The sequence below is a fragment of the Candidozyma pseudohaemuli genome (genome assembly GCF_003013735.1).
Source record: "Candidozyma pseudohaemuli strain B12108 chromosome Unknown scaffold00001, whole genome shotgun sequence".
In the NCBI taxonomy this organism is placed as follows: domain Eukaryota; kingdom Fungi; phylum Ascomycota; class Pichiomycetes; order Serinales; family Metschnikowiaceae; genus Candidozyma; species Candidozyma pseudohaemuli.
The window spans coordinates 2,458,276-2,479,493 of record NW_020194435.1 but is presented as its reverse complement, the minus strand read 5'-3'; the positions used below and the strand labels follow the sequence as shown (position 1 = coordinate 2,479,493).

Below are 21,218 nucleotides of genomic sequence, written 5' to 3'. Positions count from 1 at the left end.
ACTTAGTGTTCCTTGCCTTGGCTGCAGAAGTTTTTGAGATATTTTTTTACTTCTTCAAGCTCGGTTGGCCACTGTGTCTCACCTAGGGCCTCCCATTTGAGCTGCTCGTGCGTCTTTGCTTTCCCAAAGACGGTACATTTTACACTTTATCGGCATTTTGAAGCAAAGGAAGTCTTTTCGTCTTTCCGCTTCTGCATAGCTGAATCATTGATTTAAGGGAGATCAAAACTTTCCACTTCATGAAGGGTCAAAACACTCGCCAGAACAAAACTGGTGGCGCAGGCCCCAATCAAAACACTTCTTCTCCTGGTGCCTTCCAAAATGGTCATCGTCGCTCCAATTCCCGCTACAATGGCAATTCTAGGGATTCACACAGTCAACTGTCCCTGCAGAATGATCACAATGCTGCAAACAACAGATTGATGGATGTTCTTGCGAAGTCTTTGGGTAAAACCACTATTGCAACAGTATCCTCAGGCGCTCGTTACCAGGGATTGTTGCAGGTGGCTGACGTTGACCCCCTGAGCTCAAATGCTCTTTCGGTCGCCTTGTTCAAGCCAACATTGGTTTCTAAAGCTGTGCTCGATGAAAAATCAAACGCTGACGCTTCCTTACCAGAAAAGTTGATTATCCAAGCTAAGGATTTGATCGATATTGAAGTCAATACCGCTCCCAGGGCCGATACCGCCGCGCCTTCTAAGGAGGAGGATTCTGAGAAACCCACTGAGAAACCCGCTGAGAAGTCCACGGAGAAGGTTCCCGAGAAGCCAAATGTGCCAGAGCCAGCCAAGAAGTCTGACACTCAGGCCAAGAAGCCAAAGGATCTGATCGCTCCTTCTCCCCAAGCTGCACAAGAGCCAAAGCCAGCATCTCCATCTGTTCCTCAGTCCTCAACTCCTCCGCAGCCAGAGGTTTACAAGCCCCCAAAGAGATCAGAGTTTCGCACAGATAAGGACATCTCTTCTTCGTTTCAAGTGAGGGAGAGAGAGTTGCAACGCTGGACTCCTGACGATGATTCTCTCGCAGTGTCATTGGAGGATACCACTAGCAGTACTGGTGTTTGGGATCAGTTCAAGGTCAATGAAGAGAAGTTTGGCGTTGAGTCTACCTATGACGAGCATTTGTACACCACCAAGATCAACAAAAGCTCGAAGGACTACAATGAGAGATTGGAGCGTGCTCAGCGGCTCGCAAAAGAAATTGAGGGACAGTCCACAACGGACAAGCACGTTCTTGAGGAAAGAGGAGTTCTTGTTGATGACAGTGGATTGGATGAGGAGGACAAGTATTCTGGTGTGCAAAGAGAGCAAGCGGACACTAGGGGTAATGAACTCATGGCCGCCTTGAGAAACAGCATGAACGCAAGCCCTTCGTCGCAGGAGCTTGCGACTAAATCGAGTGCCTCTGGGCAACGCGGTGCACACTATCATAATGATCCTGCCATTGTATCGAGTTCTGGAGCCCGCAAACCCACTCAAGAGAAGGCTGATGTATCTGGGACCGCGCCAGAGAGTGAGGTTCCCTCCAAGCCAACTTCTATACCACCCAAACCACCTATGCCAACAAACGAGCTGTTCCGCTTGAACGCTCAAAGCGAAATCAACGCTTTGCGTGAATTCAGTGCTAACTTCAAGGTTCCCCATAAGATGCCAAACGATCTTTTGCCTATACTAGCAAAGGACAAGATGAAGCAGGATGAAATCCTCAAGCGCCAGGATTCACCAAAGAAGAGTCATGCAGAGCCAAGGAAGGAGGGCAATCGCTTCAAGTTGAATCCTAAGGCGGCAGCATTCACTCCGTCTTTCACTCCTGCGGCTCAGAAGCTGTCAAATGCTTCCCCAAACCCTCCAAAAGCATACTTTGGCTCTCCCCAGAATCCATCTCCTCGCATTCATAACCAGAGGACTCACAACAGCAATCCTTCCAGTAGTGGTAAAAGACACCATAAGGTTTCCGCTGTCGAATTCTTTGGAAGTCAAGATAAAGTTCCTACTGAGAAAAGTCAAAAAGATAAAGTCGAGAAGTTCAAGAAGATGTTCAACTTGTTCAACACGGCACAGAGAAACCACGAAGATAAGTCCACGCCTATTGTTTTTGAAAAAGCGTTCCAGACGCCTCCAACATGGGACTCGACGATAGAAGAGAACTACAAAGAGTACATCAAGAAGCAAGCTGCACCTGAAGGAAAGTCTCCTGCTATGCTAGTACCTCCCGTCGGAATGCCGTTCATGGCATCGCCAATGATGGGAATGCCAAATGCAAGTCCTCAAATGGCACCCCATGCATTCCCTGGAACGCCCAATCCAAAATTCCCAGTATCACCTATGCAAGGTCAGCATCCTAACATGGCTGCTCAATTCCAGCAGCAACAGATGGCAATGATGTATCAAATGCAAGGTGGTGTCCCTCCTGGTCAGATGATGTATCCACCTCCCGATCCTCAATTCATGGCCCCTGGAGGCTTCATGATGCCGGGGTTTGTTGGTTCTCATAGTCCTGTCGGTGAAAATGTCATGATGGGTAGCGGCAGTCCCTACGCCGGCAATGTTGCAATGCAAGGACATCAAGGCAACTTCAATAGTCATCAAGGTGGAAGAAGATACAACAACAATCCTCAGGGTAAGAGAGGAAGTAACACTGCCAGAGGCAACGTCGGGAATCAATAGAGTTGGAGATGGTTTGAAGGAGAAGATATCAAGAAAATGGCTCAGTTGAGGATAACTCTGAGGCTAAGCCGGGCACTCTATAGAGCTTCATCATACGAGAAGTATATAATTTTGAATCGTAGAATAGTAGACTGGCTAACCCCAGGTTCGATCATGTGAGGAAAATCACGTTCGCGACTTACTGTTTGTAGACAACAGGCTCGGCCGTTTCTCGAAACATATTGGAACTCGAAGTTACTCTACCATGAGCGAAGCGGCTTTGTCAAGAATCTCTAATCTTCTTAGAGATGAGAGCGACTTGCAAAAGATCGATGAACTCCGGCGTCAATTCCAAAAGGAGAAAAGCTCAATTGACATGAAACTCAGTACAGCCACGCAAGATCAAATCGATTTCATATTCTCCAACTTGACGAGACTCCAAGACTCTGTCGATAAACTTTCTTTGGTTAAGCGAAACATTGAGAAGATTGATACAATTTATGACGATTCTATCACGAACGTTGCGGAGTACGATACCCTAAGAAATATCACCTCTGTTCATCAAACCATGATCCAGGTGCAAAATCTATACACTGATATCGCCAACTTTAGAAAGTTCTTGGATCATATCAGCAATATGATTGAGTCGGAGCTTTCCATCGTTAGTGAGGATATACTGTACCAGTTGGTAAACATCTACAGAATCCATTTCAACGTCACTCAAGTGCGCAATTTCGCTGAATACATGGAAGTGGAGGCCAGCCAGCTCTCTGATGATGTACAGCTGATTGTTCAAAAAATTGTTCAGCCTGTTCGCAAGGTGATCCGGTTATTTGACGAATTGCTTAAGGAAATTTGCATAACTGCTACAGAGGCTGCGAAAGACGGTAACTCAAGCTTGGTATTTAAATTGATCAAGATATTGCAGTATGAGAATAAGGAGGATGTCAAAGCTACTTTGCAGGAAAGGTTAGGTCTCATAAGCAAAGAGGGCATGAAGACCCTCAATTATTCCGAGTACAGACGAGAGCCAAGGAACTACATGAAGTTTTTTTATTCGAAGCTTGAAGAGAGCATCAAAGATACCTTTAGCCGATGTGTCAACCATTTTGAAGATAAGATGGATGTGTATGATAGTCTTGGGTGGCTTCGAGAGGAGTTGGAATTCACCATCCAAACCTTTGGTCCTATGTTTCCTGAAAGTTGGGCAGTTGGTGACTTTATCGAAAAAACATACTACAACCACCTTCACAAGTTCACGATGGACATGATCGCGACGAATCCACCGGCTGAAGACTTGATGCGTATTCTTGATTATGACAATTACCACAGTGAAATGATGGCGACGTTACATGAGGGTGACAAATCCAAAAAGACTCAAAGATCTATTTTGGGAGAGGAGCTCAAGAGCTCTGTACTTGACGACTACATGCGTGTTATTGACACCAAGATGTTTGAGTGGAACGATACTCTCATGAAGAATGAAACCACGTATTTCCTAGAGCGTTCGGTTGAGCCAGATGTCGTGCCCCACCATCAGGTAATAGAAGATCTAGACGATTACGATCATCCTTATGTCAGAGAGGAGACGAAAGATATTTACGTTTTGGCTGACTACAAAACGTCTTTGCAGATGTTGAAAGACCACGCAGATGTCGCTGCTAAATCAGGATATGGTAAAGTGTTGGTTGAGGTTATCGAGCATTGGTGTCAGTGCTACAACAAGAGGATTGAAAACTACACGAAGCTTGTGGATCAAGAGGTCGGTAATTTCATGGCTCTTTATGGTAATGACAAGCTTCTAATAAAAGAAAGCAAATTGAAACGTCTTTTCAGATTCAGGGCGAATGCGGAGGAGGAGCTTGACTTGGAAAATATGACAGACGAAGAGAAGACGGCGATTTCCAAGCCTGGTCTTGAAGATTACTTAACAGCTTTGGGTAACACGTACGAAATCAACTCGGATCGTCTCCAGGACAAATTCTTGCCAAATTACATGAACAAAGTTCATTCGCTGTACACAGAGCGTATTGAGCAAGCTATCATGAGCACAATCTTACCAAGCACGGATCTCAACGCTGTGGTTGTGCGTGCTCATGCTGACATGATTGTCAATGACACTATTCCTATTTTGTGCAGAGTCTTCACTAAGGATTGGTATGTCGACTCCGACTACGAAGCCGAGCAAGGTAAAAGTATGTCGCAGCTTATGATGTCCTTAATATGTGAGGACGGCTTGCCCGCTGTTCAGCAGTGGGGAACCTACGATCTACACTTTATCACATTGACTGTGATGCTTGACAATTTTATTAAAGCCTATCTTCGTGTGGGCTACAACAACATTCTTCATGGTGACGGTAAGAAGATTGACCCCCACGCTACCAAAAAATACAAGATGTTCAGTGAAGCCATTTCACGAGATGTGGAGGTATTTTATGGGGAGTTGGACAAGCATTTTTCCAGAAAAGATGCGATGCTTCTCGTCAAGACATTGTCTGCTATAGAATTCTTGAGTGATATGGCAACATTTGAAAACCCATTTGAGGAGATACCACCATTTTGGGAACAAGAAATCTTGCCAGTATTTGCTGATTGTTCGGTTGAGTACGTCCGCGGAATCCTCCTTTGTCGTAAGGACATCGATTCAAAGCGTGTTCCACAGCTTATGAACGAATTGTTGGAGATCCAGCGCAACTTCGAGCCAACTGAGGAGATGATTCAGGTGCAAACTTTGAGTCATTTCACTTATGAATAATATCATCGACGTTTCTGACTTGCAAAAAATAGCCCAATGCATATCGATAAGTGAGACTTGATTACGTTTTTGTAAGTCTGCAACGATATATCCTCGGGGTCTGTGAAGTCCAGAGTCATTGCAATTTCATTTTCCGTACTTTCTGTTCGTAGAACCTCTTCTTCGATCGACCATTGATATCTCAGGCCATCGATCATAATCTCATACACATCGCCTGAGAGCTTGGAGGAGATGAAAATCTTGGTTGAATCCAAAGGTTCCTCATATGGCTGAAACCGATTTAGTATACTCAGCACAAGGGATGGTGGCTCGATGGCCTTATTGAGCCATACTTCGATGAAGCCACCCTTACCGACCGTGTTCTTATAGAAGTTGGCTATGATATTGGAAGTGCGCTTATCCTGGAGAACACCACACTGCTTATAAATATTATTCACGACTGTTGAGGACGCATGTGGCTCAAATCGGCATAAATGATCACCCCTAGAACTTGCGACTATTATGTTGGAGCCGTCTTTAATGAGGCGGCAAACTGTCTTAGGCTGCACCTGTTCAGTCAGCTGTCGTTCCAGGCACGTGTACATAGAACAAGACACGGTCGCTGTGACAGTTGCAGCGATAATCGCCAGGGTCACCACGATCATCGGTAGGCTTATGGAATGCTCGGTCAAAACAATAGGGTATTCGTCAAGGGCGCCTCAGGGGCTAGATGGTGGATGTGTACGATAAGTCAAGCCGCGCCGCTCAAGTAGCATGTGTAGTGCGAAACGGTTATCTCGCTTTAAAGAGTTATATGACATGCCGCAACACGCATCAGTCAGAATCAGACCCGTATCCGGATAGACCCGGTAGCTCCTTCTTGGGATTTTCCGGTGATTGACTCTTTGGGGTAGCTTCCCTTGCTTGTTCAGCATTTTCAGTAACAGGCTTCGTTTCTGGTTTCACTGTACGGGCTCTTTTAACCGATATCACGCCGCTCACTGTTTGAGGCTGCTTTACTTCATTTTGCATGGACCCCGATTGCACAGTAAATGATTTTACTTCCAGCTCGTCTGATTCTAATTCCCGCTTTAAATTCTTCTCTTCCTCCAATTTGGCTTGTGCCTCTTTCACGAGTCTCTCCTGCCCACCTGACTCTTGTAGTCGACTAGCTTTAGCCTGGAGATACATTAGATGATCATGCATCTGTTGTTCTTCCTGCTGCTTCGCGAGCTTCTCTTCGAGGTTTGTCATAACGTCAGTATTGGATTCATTTTGCTTTTGCCAGAAGGGGTTCTTCTTTCGTCTCTCCTGTTGCTCCTTGTATTTCCTGCTCTCTTCCTCTTCCCTCTCGAGTCTTGCAAGAATCTCATCCTCAGTCTCCATGGGCTTGATCTTAGACTCCTTGGCCATTGACTCGTGGTTTCTTACACCTCCTTCGACAGGTGCAAATCCAGCCAGAGCAGGGTCTGTCCTGAACACGATACTATTATTGCAACGTGGGCATTTAAAATGGAATTTGATGATCTTGAATCCCATATATTTCTCGCTTGTTGTTTCCTTTCTGGCGTTGAACTTCCTTCTAGCAGATATGTATTCGTTGCATTGTAGGCATTTCATGGAAAACGGTAGCATCAATCTGACTTTGTTGCTATTAGCATTGCGGGATTTCTCCTTCTTTGGAACTTTCAGAGGATCATAGTCCGGTGGATACCATTTGTTGATTGCTTTTCTCTCTGACATGACTAGATGAGATGATTTGGGATAAGCCTATATGCAATGTTCTGACCAATGTATTTATTCGTGGGTCCAAATGAAGCGTCTTTGTTCAAACTATATCTTCATCGAGTTAAAGTTTTGACTGGATAAATTCTCCGGAGGAATTTTCGTATTAATCTTGTTCAAAGTAGTTTTTCGATGATTTCATGAAATAAGGTGCGAAATGTAAATGTCGATGCTCTCTTCCGAACGAGATCCTCGAATTACCTAAAACAGAGCACAATTTCAAAACCAACGATTTTGAATAGAAAGATAATGCTGAAATGTACTCTTGTCAATAAATTATAGAAAAAGGGCGCTTCTTGAGATCTTCTTGCCATCAAGTGGTAGTAGTTGCCTTGCCGCAACCCGATCCTCAAAACGCCAGGACTAGGAGGAGTTTCGAAATTTTATGTAGAAACTGATCATGAGGGAAGCTCCATAATCTCGTTTACTGTAAGAACTGTCGTTTAAACTAAATTTTGCTTGGTGTTTGAAAGTTGGTTTATCACGTGACCACAACTCCACCGTTTGCCACGGCCTTTTTTGAGACGGACAACTCCCAGATTCAACATCAACTTTATTATGGCTCCATCTAGCGATCAAACCGCTAAGCCGGAGGCAGAGCAAAAAAAGCCAAAGAATCCTCCAAAAGAGGAGGAGCTTTCCGAAGAAGACCAAAGATTGAAGGATGATTTGGAATTACTTGTCGAGAGGCTCAATGAACCTGACCAGAAGGAAGCCCTCTACTCGGAGTATCTTACAACAATGAAGAACTTCATTCGTGAGTCTACTACATCTATGACAGCTGTACCCAAGCCATTGAAGTTCTTGAGGCCACACTATACACTTTTAACCGAGTTATATGAGAAGTGGAGCTCCTCTGGAAGCAAGATCTCGAATGATCTTGTGGTACAGTTTGCTGATGTGTTGTCTGTTTTGGCAATGACATACTCTGAATCTGATAAAGACTCCTTGAAGTATCGCTTATTGGCCTCTGACGAAACCATTGCTGACTGGGGTCATGAGTATATGAGGCACTTAGCCTTAGAGATCGGCGAGTCTTACCAAGAGAAATTGGGTTTGGATAAGGCATTCATTGACAGAATTGTTCAATTGTCTTTGAAAATAGTTCCATTCTTCCTCAAACACAACGCTGAAGCCGATGCAGTGGATTTGTTGTTGGAAATCGAGAGTATCGAGAAATTACCGCAATACTTGGACGACTCTACATACGCCAGAGCATGTCTTTACATGGTAAGCTGTGTACCTCTCTTGGCTCCTCCAGATGACACAGCTTTCTTGCATACCGCATTCTCTATCTACTTGACGCACAACCAGTTAACTCAGGCTTTGACTTTGGCCATCAAGTTGGACGACGAGGGATTGATCAAGCAAGTGTTCGAGTCGACCCATGACTCATTGATCCACAAGCAGCTTGCATTTATATTGTCTCAACAGTTCAACCGTTTTAACTACCCAGGCGAGGAAGGTGATGTTCAAGAGATCATCTCAAACGTGAAGCTTCCAGAATATTATGCCTATTTGGTCAAAGAGTTGAATCTTTTGGACCCAAAGGTTCCTGAAGATGTTTACAAGTCCCACTTAGAGAACACCCGTTTTGGTTTCGGCCAGATTGACTCCGCCAAACAGAATTTGGCGGCTTCATTTGTCAACGCGTTCTTGAACTTGGGTTACGGCTCTGACAAACTTTTCATTCAGACAGGTGAACAAGATAGCCAATCTTGGATTTATAAAACCAAAGGTGCCGGTATGATCTCATCAACAGCCTCTTTGGGATCTCTCTATCAGTGGAACATCGATGAAGGTTTGCAAGCTTTGGATAGATATACTTACTCTGCCGAAGATGAGGTCAAGGCGGGTGCTCTTTTGGGTACTGGTGTTGTTTCTGCCAATATTCATGACGAAGCCGAAGCAGCTTTGGCATTGTTGCAAGAGTATGTCACCGATCCAAAGAAAGTACTCCAAACTAATGCCATCAACGGTCTTGGTCTCGCTTTTGCTGGCTCAGCCAACGAGGAAGTTCTCAATTTGTTGTTGCCCCTTGTTTCCGACACAGATTTGTCTTGTGAGGTATCAGCATTGGCTTCATTGGCCCTTGGTCACGTCTTTGTCGGCACCTGCCACGGCGATATCACATCTGCCATTTTGCAAACTCTCTTGGAGAGGGACTTTGCGCAATTGAACAACAAGTTCATAAGGTTCATGGCTTTGGGTCTTGGTTTGTTGTACATGGGTAAGACGGAGATGGCTGAAGATGTCTTGGACATCATTGATGCTATCGAGCATCCCATCAATAAGACGTTGAAGGTGTTGGTTAATGTTTGTGCTTACGCCGGAACAGGTAACGTGTTGCAAATTCAATCCCTCTTGCAAATGTGCTTCGCTCGCCCCAAGGATACCTTGGAGGAGGAGAAGAAGTTGGGAGAGAGCGAGGAGGATCAATTGAAGAGAGAGGGCAAAACAGAGCTTCCAACGGAGGCAAGTGCCACTGACTCTCCCACCACAGCAGCTGAGCCTGGTTCTCAGGATGCCTCGGGTGATGTTGAGATGGCAGATGCTACCGAGGTCAAAACGGAGAAGCCGGAAGACGTGAAGGACAAGGCTGATTTGACAACGGAGGAGGACGATGACGAGGAAGAAGACGAGCTTTTCCAGGGATTCGCTGTATTGGGTCTTGCATGTATTGCCATGGGAGAGGATATTGGCCAGGATATGGTCTTGCGTCACTTCTCTCACCTCATGCACTATGGTAACCCATTAATTCGCCGGTCCGTTCCATTGGCTATGGGTCTTGTCTCAGCATCCTATCCTCAAATGAAGGTTTTCGATATTCTTTCACGTTATTCTCACGACCCAGATTTGGAGGTCACTCAAAACGCCATCTATGCCATGGGCCTTGTCGGTGCTGGTACCAACAATGCCAGATTGGCTCAATTATTGAGACAATTGGCTTCATATTACTCAAAGTCCCCAGATTCTCTTTTCATGGTGAGAATTGCTCAGGGTATATTATCTTTGGGTAAGGGTACCTTGACTTTGTCTCCTTTCAACACCGAGAGAAGTATCTTGAACAAGGTCTCTTTGGCATCTCTTTTGACAGTGTCGGTTGCTTTGCTAGATCCAAAATCTTTCATCTTAAGTGACTCCACAACTGAGACCAGCCATCAAATGTTATACTACTTGACTCCTGCCATCAAACCAAGAATGCTTGTTACCGTTGACGAGGACTTGAATCCAATCAAGGTTAATGTCAGAGTTGGTCAGGCCGTTGACGTTGTTGGTCAAGCCGGTAAGCCGAAGACAATCACTGGTTGGGTCACGCAGGCAACCCCAGTCTTGTTGAGTTATGGTGAGAGAGCAGAGTTGGAGAATAATGAGGAATGGATAAGTCTATCCCACACATTGGAGGGCATTGTCATCTTGAAAAAGTCTCCAGATTTTGTTGAGGCGGATGCCTGAGGTATAGAGAGGAAATAAATCCTACGACATTTGAAACTGTAAAGTATATTTTTGAAGTAGAATGACAGTGGTCTATGAAGTAAAATGTTGGGTCGTGAAGGTCGTCTCTTTACCTTTACTTGAATTCAGGCGCTTTACCGGCCATCATCAAGCCCACGATAAGACCAAACAAACCCAAGACAGAGCCAAAAATCTCAATGACCAAAATCTTGACGAATAAGGATGAATCAGCAGCGTCCGAGATCGCAGCAGTGGAGCCCGTGATACCAACTGTAATACCACACAACAAGTTCGAGAGACCAACAGTCATACCAGCCCAAAACAATGCATATCCCGTGTAAAGATTCTCATGAGTATACAAGGAGGTTTCAGGAACACTTGACACTTTTGCAGAAAAGACGATAGCCATAATCAAACCGTAAATGGCGACCACCTCACAGAAAATAATGGAGATCAAGTTCTTCGTAGTGATTCTTGGAGTCTTCACACCAGCACCCAAGATAGAAACACCTGTGATAAAAATACCCCAGGCAGCACCAACAACGGAGAAGCCAATGCAAGCGGCAATGCCCAAGTTTGCCCACATGTATGGGGAGGTCGATTCTAGGAAGTCACCCACATTGAATGATTCACCTTGGCCCTGGAACACCAAGTAGCCTCCAACAATGAGAATAGATGTAGCAGCAAGGGTTGTCGCTAACATCTTGATGTAATTAATTAGTTGTACGTTGCCGGTGGGTAAGACGATAAACTGAAGTGCCAGCTACAAGAGAGCGAACAATGATGTGGAGGTGTACGGGTGCGGCTACATCAACCAGGATAGAGTGGCTGCGAAATATTGATTGAATCTGACGCATCAGAGCATGGTTATACTTTTGTTGAAAGCTGCTTGATTAGAGTAGCCAACGAGGGAAACAGCATGGAGCCGGCATCTGTCACCCCTCACTAGAACCCTCCAAAGTGACTTTGTCAATGGAACCTCTGCCAACTCGTCTTCTGAATGGCAATCTTCACTTGCTTTCCTCTTCTTCAGCAGCGGTTCCTCTGGATGCTTGAACCAGTCAAAAAACCAGTCATTCTTGAGTTCCTGTCCATTGAGGTTAGTTGTAGCGTTAGAAAGCCCACAGAAGATCACGAATTTGTCAGTCCCCTGCCCGTGGACTTCCATTTGATGTGCAAGCAGTAGGTCTTTGGCAAAAGAGCCAAACACAGAATGAAACTGATTAGCCAACTTACCCGTGCAGATAAACGAGATTAGGTGAGCATCACGATTGATACTCAATTTACAAGTCGAACCAGCCTCCAGGTTCACCTGCACTATTAGACTCCGTTCCTTCTCTTTTATCATATATGGGCGTGTGTACCGCAAGGCATGCTCATCGTGAATACCTTTTGATCGACTAGAAACACCTCGCTGCTGAAGATCAAGAAGATTTAAAATAATCTCCTGTTCTTTGGTGAAAGGATTGTTGACTAAGTCATGTTTGAGCAATCTTTGCTCTAACTCGAGAAAACGATAGTATCGGCATTCTTTAAGAAGAAGTTGCCGATGTTGATCATCCTTCACAATACTATCGTTGCCTTTGAGAGCCTCCAAAAGATCCGCAAAAAGGTCGGAAGATCTGGTTGATGCCATTGGCGGTCTCTGAGGAGGGGGTCTTATCATTGATTTTGACTGAATGATCTTTCTGTTGTCGGAGAGAAGACTGTCGAAGTTGATCAGAAAGTAATTAGGATAGTTGTTAGTTCTCGCCAACAACTGTTTTGGGATCTTGAAGGACTTATTGCCAATACAAGCGAAGGTGAATTCACTGTCTAATAATTTTTGAAGGCGACGCAAGCCGAAGTAGTAGCTATCCAGCCATAGGTATACGTATTCATGAGCGTCATCAACATCTATGTGGTAGCCTTGTAGATGAGAGAAGATCTTTTGGAATACCTGGGGATTTCTGTCAATGTAAAGCACCTTCTCAGCATTTTGTGGATTAGTGAAAAAGTTTGTAAAGTAAGACGGAGAGTCTGACAGTAAACTGGCACCACTGAAGCGAAAGAGTTTGTAGCCAACCTGAATTAGATAAACATTCTCGTGGGGTAGAGTGACCGGAATCGCCGGATCGAACTCTTCCATAAGCTCCATCTGCACCATTGACTTTGTGGTATGAAGCGTTTAGCCGGAAATGTTGGTTAATCTGGGGTAGGTATTAGAGTGTCGAATTAGGCAATGTGTAACAGGATAAACATTAATCCGCGCTAATATGAGGCTCGTCATCTTGTCGCATCTCGGACCTTGAACTTCATACTTTCACAGCTTTACCACAGATTTACACCCTCAACACAACCCTTTTTTTTTATCAAGCTCTATAGTTTGGCCAGGAGCAAAGAACCTTTCCATTTATTTTATAAGGCGGCCAGTTAATGGCACCAGCGGCTCCCGCTCCATCAAGATCATCGCGGGGCGTAAAGAAAAGATCAAGAAACTTCGACGGATGCTGGACATGTCGTCTACGAAAGATCAAATGTGATTGCACGAGGCCGGTGTGTCTTCGATGCAAACGAGCTAGACTTGAATGTAAGGGATACAGTATCGTTTTGGCCTGGGCAGCTCCGATGGTGGTTAACCTGGAGAACAGGCTAGTTCTGTCCAAGGAGGACAAAATGGCATCCGTCGTGAAGGAAAGACTCCTGCTGCGACGTAATGTTGACCTCGTCTATTTCCCTAGTCTGATGCAATATGAGACCTACGCAAAACTCAATGCGGTGGTTTCGCAATTGGACGATGTTTCGACAAAGATCGAAAACGATACCGGCTTCTTTGTCGGTCCGTTTGGTGCTTTTATGGCTTCTGGTAAAGGTGCTCCAGTGGTAGCACCAGTTCCAAAAACCCCAAGAGTTCAACAAATTCTGCCAGTCAAGACGCCGAAAGACACTCCAGTAAAAACGCCGAGAGATACGCCCGTTGTGGAGTTGGAGGAGGGAAGGAAAAGCGCAGACTCTATGGAACTCAGCGGCTCTGAGTCTATAGAAGAGCTCATCAAAAATGCTGATCCTGAGAGACTCGAACTGGAAAAGATCGAGCCAGAAACCTCCATCTTCTCCAAAACTGATAATACCTACGTGCATTATGCCCTTTTGGATTCCGCAAAGCTTACGACTTTGGCCATTAAAGGTACAAAATATGAGTTCTCGGAGCAAAGCATGTTCCACATTTTGTATCCGAACTTCTTCCCAAACATCGATCCTGATGATTGGCGTCCGAATGTGAGTGTGATGTTGAGATACTTTCGTCTATCTTCTGCTACTCCGGGAGGCGTAGAGATAGCGCCCTTACTCACCACAGCAACGGAGCAGCTAGGTGCTTCGTCAATGGCCTTTACAAGAGTGATATATGAGAGAAATCAGTGGGATACATACGTCCTTCCTCTCATTAAGCAAATATTCTTCGAACTTGTATGCGAAGAGTTCCCATTGTCGAACAACTGGCGATCGCATTACATCAGGAAGGATAGCCTTTCGACCCCGAGGGAACTACTTCTTAAGAATTTGCGATTGGGTATTATGTTTATGTGTTTGGCAACAAGTGCATTCCGCAGGTCCCTGGAGTATGAGAAGAAGAATGTGAACAATGACGTGAAGAAGTATTTCATGGATGATGAACTCAAGGCAGCAATCGAAATGCGTAAATTGGGTATCAACATTTTGAACTATCATTTGGATGAATACGATAACAATTCGCTGTATCCCGAGATTGACAATTACGAAACCTGCTTGTTGCTAGCGCTTCTTCTTCAGATCAATCTTGATGATCTTTTTGGTGTCTACGAGAACTATGAACTCATCTTTGCTATTGGCGACTTTTTGGTGAAGAGCAGACTCAGAAAAGTTGAACGAAAATTAACCACCCTTGACAAATACCTTCGAAGTGTTTTCGAGATACTTCAGATATTCTACAACTCAACACAGGCGGTGACATTATTCAATTACGAGATCTCTGAAAAAGATCGTCAACAAAGGTATCGTGATCTAGACAAGAACTACGACTTGTCTAAAGATCTTTCTGACGTCGAACTGTATGACTCGACCAGTGAAGAAAGCGACAATCTTGAGGGCAATGAAAGGCCGAAGAATATTCTGGTTGCGGCTGCGGGTACATCGGATGACAAGAATCCTCTCTCCTTCACGGTGTATTTCAACGAAAAGTCAGACACCCACAAGCCGCCTGCAAACAGTGATCATCCTCCGCCTTTGAGGCGTAGCGCAATGCACCAAAGTTCGAGCCCAATTTGCCCAGAAATTGGTGACAGATCTGTCTATGTGTCATACGGATTGCCAAAATCATTACTCCAACTTCTACACGAGGTGGTCCAGCTCACAAACCATAAGAGGGTGTTTCAGACGCAGGGGTTCTTCCCCAGAAATTATCCTAGAGCTTGCGCCGATACTGAGGACAAGATTCTAAACTGGAATGTGGAGAGCTACTGGAAGCTCTATGATAATGAGTACGACGCCATCACGAACACAGCTACAAAGTCCTTCTACTCCTTATTCCACGAGGGACTCTACCATAATGTCATGGGAGTTTACCAAGCACTCAAAGTTTATTTCAAAAGGTTGATTCCCGGAACGGCCCTAACTTCAACTCAATCGCATATCGAGGCTTGCATCGAATCTATGGAAAGACTTCTCAAAATCTCAGAGGAGCTGGAAAAAAACAATCTTCCATTCTTTTTCTCTCCCTCATTTTGGCCATTGTTAGTCTGTGGTTGCGATATCGACATCCAGAAGCACCCAAAGTTGCAGCAGCGCTGCCGAAGCATTTGGAGCCACTCCTTGTTCAGGAAACACAATTACTGGAGATCTAAGCAAATACTATTTGAAGTATGGCAACGGCGCTCAGAGGGCGAGGAAATCGGATTCATGGACTTGGTTAGGGAATGGAACGTGGTCCTATGCTTGGGTTGATTCTATAGGCTCAACCTCTTTTGGAATGTACAGTGGAGTGGTGCAATCACCCTTTGAAATTTTGTCTTGAATAAGATTCATAAACTTTTTGCTGAACGGCTCTGATGCTGCCTCATACGTTTCAATATCGGGCATTTGCCTTTTCACCAACAAAGGGCCCATTGGAACGCTGAGATGAAAAAGTGCGGACCAGAAAAGTGATTCATCACTCTCACCATAGACGATTCTGGTGATGTTTCTTTTGAAGCCCTCAGAGTAGGGATGATCTAGAACAGCAAACGGCACAACGACCCTGGAGTTTTTGGTTCTGTAATTGACATAACGTATACCCGTTTCCTCTCTCTGGTAGTGGTTCCGTAGACATGCCGGCAACGAGCTTTCGTCGCCTTTCTTCCATTCATTATATTTCCTTGCCTGTTTCATGTGGATATCATCTATAGTGGTTCTATTCGTAAATGCAAATGCAGTCTGTTGAAGGAGGAGCCCAAAGATCATCGGTAGCCAAAGAACCGAGCAAACAAAGATAACAACGTAATGGGGGATAGTTTGATTATCTCTGTCGAAGGCGGATCTTGCCGTGACTGCGGCCGAAACTAGGGCGATAACAAATAGGCTCCCGAACTGAAGTAAGAATTGAATGAAAAGCACAAGGTTGTCCCTTCCGACGCTTGTGCCGATCCAGATGCACTTATGATCGAAACGAGGCACACAACGGTCAAGGCCCTTGATATGAAATGAGCGTTTAGGCTTGACAGAGTGGCACACTGAGCACCAATATGGGTATCCATTCTCGTCACATATGAATATGTCAGGCACTGCCAGAAGTTCTGGATCTTTGGTGCCGTAAATGTCGAAAAGGGGTATTTTTGGGGTGCGTCCTGGACCACGTATTAGTATGACAAGCCAGGTCACAAACAACTCGATCTGTAGTAGGCCCTCAAAGACCCATATGACGATTGCGCCAGCTTTAGAGCGATGCTGGTATATTTCCTTATAAGCGACGACGTAGCCCGAAGCGTAGTTGTAGTAGGCGAGACATATCACTATGACGATTGGTACAATCAAGCTCTTATACCTCGGCAGCTGGACCATGTATGTTGGTAGAGATCAACGTAGATAATCGATGTAGAGTGCGCATAGCCGAAAAGTGTCATTGATCTTGCGAAGATGAAGGACGTCAGCCGAAGGGACCCATGAATGGTTTCTCGACCTTGAAAATACTAAGAGGGTGAAGTTTTATGGAGGTGTTGGATTGTTGCAGGGTATCCACGTAGAGGGCTTAGGTGGCCTGCACTAGAGGTGTATGCTAGTAGTGTCGGATCATTCAACCTTCGATGAACTCCGCCAGCCTCGTCAAGTAAGTAATTAACTTTCTTGGTATTGGGCAGCTTCAGTTTCATCTTACGATAAGCAGGGATGCTTCCGCAGATATGTCATGAACTCCAGAGTGAAATTCGGAAATACAGTGTCGGTAGCGGAAGGATTTCCCGTTACGGCGCATGTTGCGCCATATGGAGAGGTTCCCATCGGCTGCAGAGGTGGATATTCCGACGGTTTTTACCCTGCGACTGAAACAGCTCGATTGCGTCTGAAGCGTCTCGATTGCGTCCGAAGCGTCTCGATTTCAGCTTGATTTCCGAGCAATTCCGGGCCAGGTGGAATCACGCTACCAAAGCAGAAATGGCCTTCCTCACAGCGGGCCATCAACTTTTCCGTCCTCTTGGCAAAAATAACGTGAAGATAAATCCAAACCACCCGCTCTGGAACCCAGATCTGGTTGTTCCGAAGTGAAGGCTACATCCTGCGCTCAGACGCGGGCGGCTTGCCCACCTTGCGATAATTCTTCCAGCAAATCGCCAATTCCTGCCAGCAGCAATCTTATGACAGCAGTGTTACATTTTGTCACCTTGAGAGGTGGGGGGCAACTAAGCCGCTGGCGTCAAACGGATGCGGAAGCGGTTAAATGGGGTGAGGCTCATACCCGGAGAAAAAAAAAAAAAAAAAAGAGGGCTACTGGGGCCATGCTCCCATTTGTCCGGACCCCTATTGGCTCGCCGGAGTGAGAGGTGCCGAGATTTGCCGTTTTGCTCCAGAAAAATCACCAAGCCCTCGCAAAAAGCCATGTTTATTGCCATCTTGTGTTTGCCGTGGTTCCAGTGCGTGACCAGCATGAGCCCCAGATGCTGTAGTCCCGGAAAAATGTAACCCTCACTGGCACCCCCACCAAAAAAAGCCGTCGCAAAGTATGGGGTAGGGCCGCACCATGGGCCGGCTGATTTTTCCGGCACCACTAACAAAATTCTCAGTGCGCCTTGCGAGCGATTCGGCGTCAGCGAAAAAATGCCTTAATGAGCAAGCGGCTCGAAAGGCAATTGCATTTTGAGGCGGGTGAGTTTTTCCGAATCGCCTTTCCTTTTGCGGACGGTTCCGCCTCTTCCAGGTCCTTCAGTCGGTTTTGGCGCGGCAGCTGTCCCACCCAGGAAAAACTTCCGATGGAACCTGCCCCGGGGCAGTTTCCCCGGAGAAACAAGGTGATCACGTGACAAGGCATTCTCGCTACGATCCTCGAGTCCCGGTGCGCCGCCGCTGGACACAATAGCTTGCTGATCTAGTTTGGAATTTGATTTCATGACTAGATCTTGTCGGCAACTAAGGATACAAAAACAAGCTCAATAACGGCTACCCTGGCACTCTAAATCTGAATCGGTTAACCATGGGCACTGCAGAAACTTGGCAGTCCCCGCGCTACACCACTCCACCCTCCCCATAATTTACGAACCCTAGCCTGCACCGTGCACGCTAACGGAGAAAATGTAAATCCGTCCAATTCCTCTCGCTTTTCTTCTCAGACTACCCCATATTTTCTTATTGAGTCGGCATTCTTGGAAAGACAACCACTTTGTTGTCGTCACCGGGGCTCTTGAATCGCTAAACCACTCTCCACACATCCCGCCCACAGATTAACTTTTCATATTTCCAGCCGTCTTATTGGTCTGCCTACCCCCCCCTCAAACCTCGCCAACTGCTCATGAGTGACGAAGAAAGATCCATAAAAGATTCCCTCCCTCGCAAGCGATCCAAGGTCTCGAGGGCTTGCGACGCTTGTCGACGTAAGAAAATCCGTTGTGATGCCGAGTTTCTGCAAACGCTCCAGAAAGTGACGAAAATATGCACCAATTGTGTGAAAAACGCTGACACATGTACTTTCTCCAGAGTTCCTTTGAAACGTGGGCCCTCCAAGGGCTACATTCGGGATTTGGTTGACAAAATGGACGACCAGTCCTCGGGTTACCCCAACACACACCATACCTCAGTGTTGAAACTCGAGGGAAGACCTCGACTGAAATCCGTTGATACTTCCAGGCCCGAGTCCATAGCTCCTACAATCCCAACAGGCTCGCCTCCCAATTCCGAACAACGCTCAGGATCCGTCTCCTCCGTGTCGTCGACCCTGCTGGTCCCCACAAAGCCGCTTTTGCACCGCCTGACATTTTCCAACGGAAACTCCTCATCTTCGCCCATCATTCTCCCGCTACTCCTCGGTCCACAGCCCTCCAAGCAACCGGTCAAACTTTCAGTACCGGTGCAAAAGGTGCCTTCTGGAAATTCAGTTCCACTAAGCCCCCATGGCAGTGCCCCCTTGGAGTCGAAGGACCAGAAGATAAGAGGGCCCTTGTGGACGGTTCCATATGAAATGCCAAATGCTAACTCCCACGGCCTGGATAATTCCTCCACCAACCTGCGAAACGGTCTGGCATCCAACCTGCGGCGATCTTCCGTTGACTCCATCAGCTCAATCCTGACGGCTGGCTCCAGATCTAGGTTCGCCTCGCTTAAATCAACGGGTAATTCGGATATGGCAATTTCGGACTCTGATGATGACTATTATTCCTCAAGATCAAGAGCTTACTCTGCCAGTCTATCACCCAGGAATTCTGTTTCCTCAATGCTGTCGTTGAATGGCAAGTTGAATAGACTGCTTGACCTCAACAGCAGCCACCCCAACCACCCACCACCTTTACAACACACAAATTCAGGATCTCCTCCATTTCATTTAAGCAATAATGGGCACCACGGACACGCAGAAGTGCAGTCCAATTTACCCTTCCATTCCTTGGAGCACAACATCAACTTGTACTACACCAAGTACCACGCAAATTTTTCCGTTCTTCCGTTCTCCCAACAGCTCATTGTCAGAATAACGCATTCTTTGCTTAATGATCCATCCACTCACACATCCATGGTTGTCGAACTCTTCAACACTGCCCTCAACAACTTGATATATTACCAACATGTTCCATTAAGCAGTCTGATTGCATTACTCAGAAATATAATGTCGATCTACCCATTCAACCACAATGGTATTTTGGTGAACGATGATCTTCTCATTGTGTTTTTCTCAACATTGGTGCTGGTCAATTACACTATTCTAATCAATGGTGATGTCTATTCCTTGGGTATTGCAATGACAGCTTCAGTTTTCAATGATTTCAAACTCCTCGAGAACTTTGCCTCTCTCGTGAGGGATCCCAACAGCTCTCGTCTTAACCCAGATGATGTTCAGTTGTATTTGCCCAGACTCTACATGTGTTTGTACATGATTGATAACACTTACAGCCTCAGTTTCGGCTCTCTGCTGACACTTCCAAACAACTATGGATTGTTTATGCAAAACATAGCTATGTTGATGCCAAAAGAGCTTACTCAGCTGCCATTCTATTATAATGTGCAAGCCTCTGTGGTGATCAATGATTTGGTGAGCCTGAGAGCCGAGTCGGTTTTATCCACCATCCCCAAACCTAGATATAAGGAGTCATGGTCTGTGAAGACTTCACCAACGAATCCAACAAATTCAATGGTGCCAAATTTTGCCTCCCTTTTTGTGTCCTTAATTAAGGACAAATACGAGCTTTACGATAATTTACTAGAAGTGATGAGATTTTTTGAGACCCATCCGCCGGCGGCTGGCCCCAACCACGGGGACGATAGTATACATGAGACACTTTACGACTTCCAACTCAAGATCAGTCGTCTTCTCAAAAAGCTCACTCAATCACTTTTAAACTTTGACAACTACATTTCTACGATTTATTCGAACAACAAGTCAATGTCCAGTGCTGCAGATCTTATTGGTCCCTTTTTTAACCTCAGTTATGGTCAATCTTTCAAGCTCATAAAAGCTTGCAAACTTCTCGTTGATCCGTTGATGAGATACGCTACTGACAGTGAACTTTACACAAGGTCTGTGAAAATCATGAGTGACCTCTCAATCGCATACAACTTGTTGGTGAGTAATGTGAACAATAACCTTAATGCTATCACAAACGCCAGAAATACTTTGAGCAATTCCAACAAGTTCAATAGTTTGAGTCCCTCCTCGTCTACTGAACCACTCAATGTCAGTGGATTGGGCCTGACTTCGATAACACTTATCCTTAGCAAGATTGATCATCATAATCTTCAATTCAACAATGTTCCTGGTCCACCAACAGCAGACTCGTCAAATTCCAAAGCTGGAAACTTTGGTGCTTGGAGACGTGAAGTGTCCGAGACAATCTCTTCCTTCATTCTCAGGGAAGATTTGGATGGTTGGTTCTGATCTACATATCTTGCATAGTTTCATTCTTTTTACATGAATA

General features: G+C 45.5%; 9 protein-coding genes across 9 annotated transcripts; 5 read left to right on the top strand and 4 right to left on the bottom strand.

The window, feature by feature from the left end:
* Window positions 1-239: 239 nt before the first annotated feature.
* On the top strand, window positions 240-2,666 carry C7M61_001125 (uncharacterized protein; the record flags this gene model as incomplete). The annotated part of the gene is made up of 1 exon (XM_024856542.1): window positions 240-2,666. The coding sequence occupies one exon, from the start codon at window positions 240-242 to the stop codon at window positions 2,664-2,666; it is 2,427 nt and encodes an 808-aa protein (XP_024716141.1).
* Window positions 2,667-2,910: 244 nt separating this feature from the next.
* SEC6 (SNARE-binding exocyst subunit) lies at window positions 2,911-5,400 on the top strand (the record flags this gene model as incomplete). The annotated part of the gene is made up of 1 exon (XM_024856541.1): window positions 2,911-5,400. One exon carries the CDS (start codon window positions 2,911-2,913, stop codon window positions 5,398-5,400), a length of 2,490 nt encoding a protein of 829 aa, XP_024716140.1.
* An 813-nt stretch (window positions 5,401-6,213) lies between these two features.
* C7M61_001123 (mRNA splicing protein) lies at window positions 6,214-7,122 on the bottom strand (the record flags this gene model as incomplete). The annotated part of the gene is made up of 1 exon (XM_024856540.1): window positions 6,214-7,122. The coding sequence occupies one exon, from the start codon at window positions 7,120-7,122 to the stop codon at window positions 6,214-6,216; it is 909 nt and encodes a 302-aa protein (XP_024716139.1).
* Window positions 7,123-7,722: 600 nt separating this feature from the next.
* Window positions 7,723-10,620, top strand: RPN1 (proteasome regulatory particle base subunit; the record flags this gene model as incomplete). The annotated part of the gene is made up of 1 exon (XM_024856539.1): window positions 7,723-10,620. One exon carries the CDS (start codon window positions 7,723-7,725, stop codon window positions 10,618-10,620), a length of 2,898 nt encoding a protein of 965 aa, XP_024716138.1.
* Window positions 10,621-10,735: 115 nt separating this feature from the next.
* C7M61_001121 (H(+)-transporting V0 sector ATPase subunit c'') lies at window positions 10,736-11,323 on the bottom strand (the record flags this gene model as incomplete). Its single annotated transcript, XM_024856538.1, has 1 exon — window positions 10,736-11,323. One exon carries the CDS (start codon window positions 11,321-11,323, stop codon window positions 10,736-10,738), a length of 588 nt encoding a protein of 195 aa, XP_024716137.1.
* A 153-nt stretch (window positions 11,324-11,476) lies between these two features.
* Window positions 11,477-12,766, bottom strand: C7M61_001120 (uncharacterized protein; the record flags this gene model as incomplete). The annotated part of the gene is made up of 1 exon (XM_024856537.1): window positions 11,477-12,766. One exon carries the CDS (start codon window positions 12,764-12,766, stop codon window positions 11,477-11,479), a length of 1,290 nt encoding a protein of 429 aa, XP_024716136.1.
* A 461-nt stretch (window positions 12,767-13,227) lies between these two features.
* ARG83 (Arg83p) lies at window positions 13,228-15,479 on the top strand (the record flags this gene model as incomplete). The annotated part of the gene is made up of 2 exons (XM_024856536.1): window positions 13,228-15,213; window positions 15,474-15,479. 2 exons carry the CDS (start codon window positions 13,228-13,230, stop codon window positions 15,477-15,479), a joined length of 1,992 nt encoding a protein of 663 aa, XP_024716135.1.
* Window positions 15,480-15,564: 85 nt separating this feature from the next.
* On the bottom strand, window positions 15,565-16,671 carry C7M61_001118 (palmitoyltransferase; the record flags this gene model as incomplete). The annotated part of the gene is made up of 1 exon (XM_024856535.1): window positions 15,565-16,671. One exon carries the CDS (start codon window positions 16,669-16,671, stop codon window positions 15,565-15,567), a length of 1,107 nt encoding a protein of 368 aa, XP_024716134.1.
* A 1,936-nt stretch (window positions 16,672-18,607) lies between these two features.
* On the top strand, window positions 18,608-21,178 carry RGT1 (Rgt1p; the record flags this gene model as incomplete). Its single annotated transcript, XM_024856534.1, has 1 exon — window positions 18,608-21,178. The coding sequence occupies one exon, from the start codon at window positions 18,608-18,610 to the stop codon at window positions 21,176-21,178; it is 2,571 nt and encodes an 856-aa protein (XP_024716133.1).
* Between the last annotated feature and the right edge of the window lie 40 nt (window positions 21,179-21,218).